At 55.6% G+C, this 4821-nt stretch overlaps 1 protein-coding gene across 1 annotated transcript; it reads left to right on the top strand.

Moving 5' to 3' along the window:
* Positions 1 to 1352: 1352 nt before the first annotated feature.
* On the top strand, positions 1353 to 2860 carry LOC106002245 (sodium- and chloride-dependent glycine transporter 1-like; the record flags this gene model as incomplete). The annotated part of the gene is made up of 2 exons (XM_013037154.1): positions 1353 to 1523; positions 1636 to 2860. Coding segments are annotated over 2 exons (366 nt in total), but the record flags the coding sequence as incomplete, so codon positions are not given.
* Between the last annotated feature and the right edge of the window lie 1961 nt (positions 2861 to 4821).

Genomic DNA, 4821 nt, shown 5'->3' on the forward strand with positions numbered 1-4821 from the left:
GGAGTCTCACAGTCTCTCCTGCCCGGGCTGGCTTTGAACCGCGATCCTCAGATCTCAGCCTCCTGAGTAGCTAGGATTACAGGCGTGAGCCACCAGCGCCTGGCTGGACTGTCATACTCTTGTATGACATCATCAGGTGACCATATTCGGGGTACCAAGAAGGGACCCCTGGTCTGGGTCAGGGAAGGCCAAAGGAGCCAGAGTTCTAGGACGCAGCTGAAAATCTCAGAAGCAGGGCTCCAGTGGCTCATGCCTGTAATCCTAGCTACTCAGAAGGCTGAGATCTGAGGATCATGGTTCAAAGCCAGCCTGGGCAGGCAAGTCCGTGAGACTCCAATTAACCACCAGGAAACCAGAAATGGTGCTGTGGCTCAAGTGGTAGCGCGCTAGCCTCAAGCTGAAGAGCTCAGGTACAGCACCAGGCCCAGAGTTCAAACCCCAGGACAAAAAAAAAAAAAACCCAAAACCCTCAGAAGTCACTGAGCCCTTCTGGCAGGCCAAGGTTCAAGCTTTCCAGGTGGAACCATGAGCCACCTGCCCAAATCCCAGATCCCATTCCTTTTAGCTTCTCTTGCTGTAGACTTGGCCTTTGCTTTGCATCACACACACCGCCTTCCCAAGAGGCTCCCTAGTATGTCCACGGCCTGACCTTTTTAGCCTTTGGGCCCTCCCCCAGCTGAATGTCACTTCTTCACCACCACAGCAGGGCTTCACACTCTTCACACTGCTTTCCCTCCCCCTCCCCCAATCTCTTGGCACAAATCAGTTTAATCAATCAATGGGATAATGACAGGCACTGGAGACTCAGAGCAGATATTGCAATCCCAGGAGCTCCCGGGTCCTGGGAACTTCTAGGAAATAGGAAGATGGATGGGAGCTACCACTCAGGGGTCTTCAGAAAGGCTTCCTGAAGGAGGTGTCTTAGGGTTTGGCAGTGGAAGACACAGAAGCTGCCTCCCCAGAATGAATGGACAGAAGCTGAAAAGTTCTGAGAGTAATGGGAACCCTCAGGCAGGGGTGATATGGCCAGAAAACTGTAGTCTTGGAGCCAGGCAAAGGCCCAAAGACCAGGAATTCAGCCCTACCTCAATGGGCAGAAGGGAGCCATTTTAGCTCTTGGAGTGAAACCTGACTGACTTCCAAAGGGAGCAGCAACTTGGTTGTTCTTCGGCTAGTCTAGGACACTGGGGAAGATACAGCTTTTCCCTTCCATGGTCCCTACCATGCCCTGTGCCTTGGTTCTGCTTGCTTCATTCACTTCTTGACCCCAAATATTCCTAGCTTGGGAATTGGAGAGGGCTTAGGAGGGGTTCTAGGCCCACCTCATGCCACCCCTATCTCTACCCCTACAGTTCATTCTCATCTTCACGGTGATCCAGTACCGGCCAATCACCTATAACCACTACCAGTACCCAGGCTGGGCCGTGGCCATCGGCTTCCTCATGGCCCTGTCCTCTGTCATCTGCATCCCACTCTATGCCCTGTTCCAGCTCTGTCGCACAGATGGGGACACTCTCCTCCAGGTAAGGTGTGGCACAGCCCGGGGCAACTAGGTGAAATGGGAAGTGGGGGAGGGGGTAGATGGATGAGGGCTTCCTTCTGATTGGCCCTGCCCACCCTATCTCCTACCTACAGCGTTTGAAAAATGCCACAAAGCCAAGCAGAGACTGGGGCCCTGCCCTCCTGGAGCATCGGACTGGGCGCTATGCCCCTACCATAGCCCCCTCTCCTGAAGATGGGTTCGAGGTCCAGCCACTGCATCCGGACAAGGCCCAGATCCCCATGGTGGGCAGTAATGGCTCCAGCCGCCTTCAGGACTCCCGGATATGAGCACAGCTGCCAGGAGAGTGGCCCCACCCCACCTCTGCTCCCAACACAGAGACTGGGGAGGCAGAGACAGGTGTCACCGCCTGCCCCGCCATGCCACGCCCTGGCCAGGACGGCTGCTGTCACCTTGACCACCACTGCTAGTGCAGTCATTTGTGCTCGTGTCCCCAGTGTTTACATGTCCTTTGGATGCCAAGATGGCAGCTGGGGTTGGGGAGGAAACAGGAGGATTGTTGGAGGGCCCAAAGCACTTTGGAGGGGTCTTGGGCCAGGTCCCCAAAGGCCTATCAGGCTTCCCATGGCCCTTGACTCCCTCACACTCTGCCCCAAGCTGAGGTTCTGAGGTTGGCCTCCAGCCTCATGACCAGTGTTCCTGCCCCCAGAGCAGACGCCACCTCTGCCCAGGCAAATTTGGATCTTTCTACTTGGGGCAGGGTGAGGGGCTGGGGGCTGCACAGTGTTACTTGTTCAGACTGTACCACCTAGCCCTGTTTATCTGTGTAATTATTTTTGTAAAAGTTGTATTATCTGTGGTTGCCACCCCCTGCCCCAGCCTCGGTTCCAATTTGTCTTCCAGGCCTGCTTGCACCTCACTCGGCCACTCCTGGGTCTCTGCCCCATTCCAGCCCTGGCTGTCAGGCCCAGCCAGTTGAGGCTGTGACCCAGCAGCCCTCCCAAAGCATTTGTTTCTGGAGGGCAGGGATGGGGGCTGCTCAACAGGAGCTTTGAGCCCACAGCCCTGGGAGCAGGGGACCCTGCACGACTTCCTCTTGCCTCCTCCTCCATAGGCTAAAGGCCCAGTCTTCCAGATCTGCTGCCCTTGTTCACGTGCCAAATGGCCCCAGCCCATGTGCCCATCTCCTCCTCCAGAGCCCTGCAGTGTTCCGTTTGTCTGTCCCCTGTGCCCTCTGTGCAGTGACAGCCCTGGCAGAGCCGCCTCTAATCCTCTGTAGCAATAACGGTGGGCTGCCCGCCCCTGCCCATTCGTGCACCACTAGGATTTTAAAGTCCATAGATTTTAATGAAATTTCTATTCCTGTCACTGAGCTGCTGCTGTGCTTTGTCTGGGTCCCCTAGGGGACAAGAGTCTGGCTGGGATAGGACCTCTGTTGTCCCTTTGTGGAGTCTTGGGAGGAGAAAGGCCAAAGGCTTTGATGGTTAGGCAGACAGGCAGCTACTCAGCCCTAGATACAAGGGGCCTGGTAAAGGGGTGGGGCAAGGACCCGTTGACGAACAGCCTTGAGGTTCTGGCAAAGCTCATCCAAGACTAGACCAGATGCTGGCAAGCCATAGCAGCCGGAGGTAGCCACAGCAAGTAGGGGTGAATTCCATCAGAAGCCTGCTTCTGTGGCCAGCCCTTCAGGTTGGAGCTCCAGGTGGAGCCCGGGGTGCTGCACTGGACACAGTTGTGGAAGCTGGTCCTTTCCTGGGGCTGCACCGAAGCTGTCGGCCCCAGCGGCAAGTGGCAGGCCGGCCTCCAGGCTGGGGACAGCGCTCCAAAGGAGGTGCAGGCTGATAGCCTTGGAGAGTTCCAGACCAGACTCTGGTCATCCCAGGGTGACAAGGAAAGGGCCTGAGACCCTGAGTGGAGGACTCTGAGGACTGCTGCCTGGATGAGAAAGAATGGCTGTGAGGGGAGGTCACAGTCTAACCCTTCAACCCTCCCTGCCCACCACCTATGTTCTTTGATATACCTGTGCATAGCAGAGGGACAGGGAGGCCTGAGAGAGGCCTTCAGCTCCTGTTCCATGGCCTTCTTCTGTTCCTTCAGCTCTGAGGGAGGGCACAGTTGAGACAGGGACCAGCTCTCCTAGGCGATGTACAATGTGGGGCTGGGGATAGGAAGTGGGGTGCTCTGGGGCCTGTTCAGGGGTCTCACCTGTCAGGGTAGGCTCTGGGATTGTCTCAGAGGGTTGGCAAGCCCGTGTATGCTCCACTTCCAGGCAGCACTGCAGGGAAAGCTGCTCAGTAGCCCTGCCTGAAGGCAGTGGCCAAGATCCCTAGAGCTGGGCCTGGAAAGCAACTCAGCCAGCTGCCATGAGGGTATGCCCAGAGTGAACACCAGCCTTGCTGAAGGTTTTGGCAAGATGGTGGTTGGGCTTGTACAGTCTTAAAAGAAAGAGACAAGAAACCTGGGCTGTCTGGCAGCTTAATATACAACTGCTGACCTTGGACTTGGGGACTCCGCCAGAATCCTGAGCTAGGATTTCATGTACAAGTGTGCACACATGAGAAATGGAGAAATGGATGCAAGACTCACCATGTTGATGTGCACTTACATATGCAAACAACACACATGTCTGGAGAAGCATGTGAGTCTCTGCTGAGCAGTGAACCTAGAGGAAGATCCAGGGCTGTGCTCACCTGCAGAGTGGAGATCTCTCTCTCCAAGTTACGACAGTCCTCTTCCAAGAGGGCCCTGGAACACAAAGGAGCATGTCAGAAGCAGTGAGGCAGGCAGCCAGGAGCTCCTCCTGACTCCTTTTTGAGCAGACACTGCCCTCTGCCTTCTAGGTCAGACCCCTTTCCAAGCAGGATATTATCTCCTGGCTCACCCACAGCTCTCACACCAGCAGGCACCATCTTCCTCTTTGGGCCTGTGACTTACCATCCCCATCTTCTCCTCTATTATAGTCCTTTCCCTGCTTAGGACCCTCCTAGGACCTTGCTGGGCACTGGTGGCTCACACTTGCAATCCTAGCTACTCAGGAGGCTGAGATTTGAGAATTGTTCAAAGCCAGCCTGGGCAGGAAAGTCCGTGAGACTACCAGCAAACCAGAAGTGCAGCTGTGGCTTAAAGTGGTAGAGTGTTAGCTGTGAGCAAAAGCTCTGGGACAGAACCCAGGTCCTAAGTTCATTTCCTTTTTTTGGGGGGGGGTCCGGTCGTGGGGCCTGAACTCTGAGCCTGGGCGTTGTCCCTCAGCTCTTCAGCTCAAGGCTAGTGCTCTACCACTTGAGCCACAGCGCCACTTCTGGCTTTTTTCTTATGTGGTG

The sequence above is a fragment of the Dipodomys ordii genome, unplaced genomic scaffold (assembly GCF_000151885.1).
Source record: "Dipodomys ordii isolate 6190 unplaced genomic scaffold, Dord_2.0 Scaffold5631, whole genome shotgun sequence".
Classification (NCBI taxonomy): Eukaryota; Metazoa; Chordata; class Mammalia; order Rodentia; family Heteromyidae; genus Dipodomys; species Dipodomys ordii.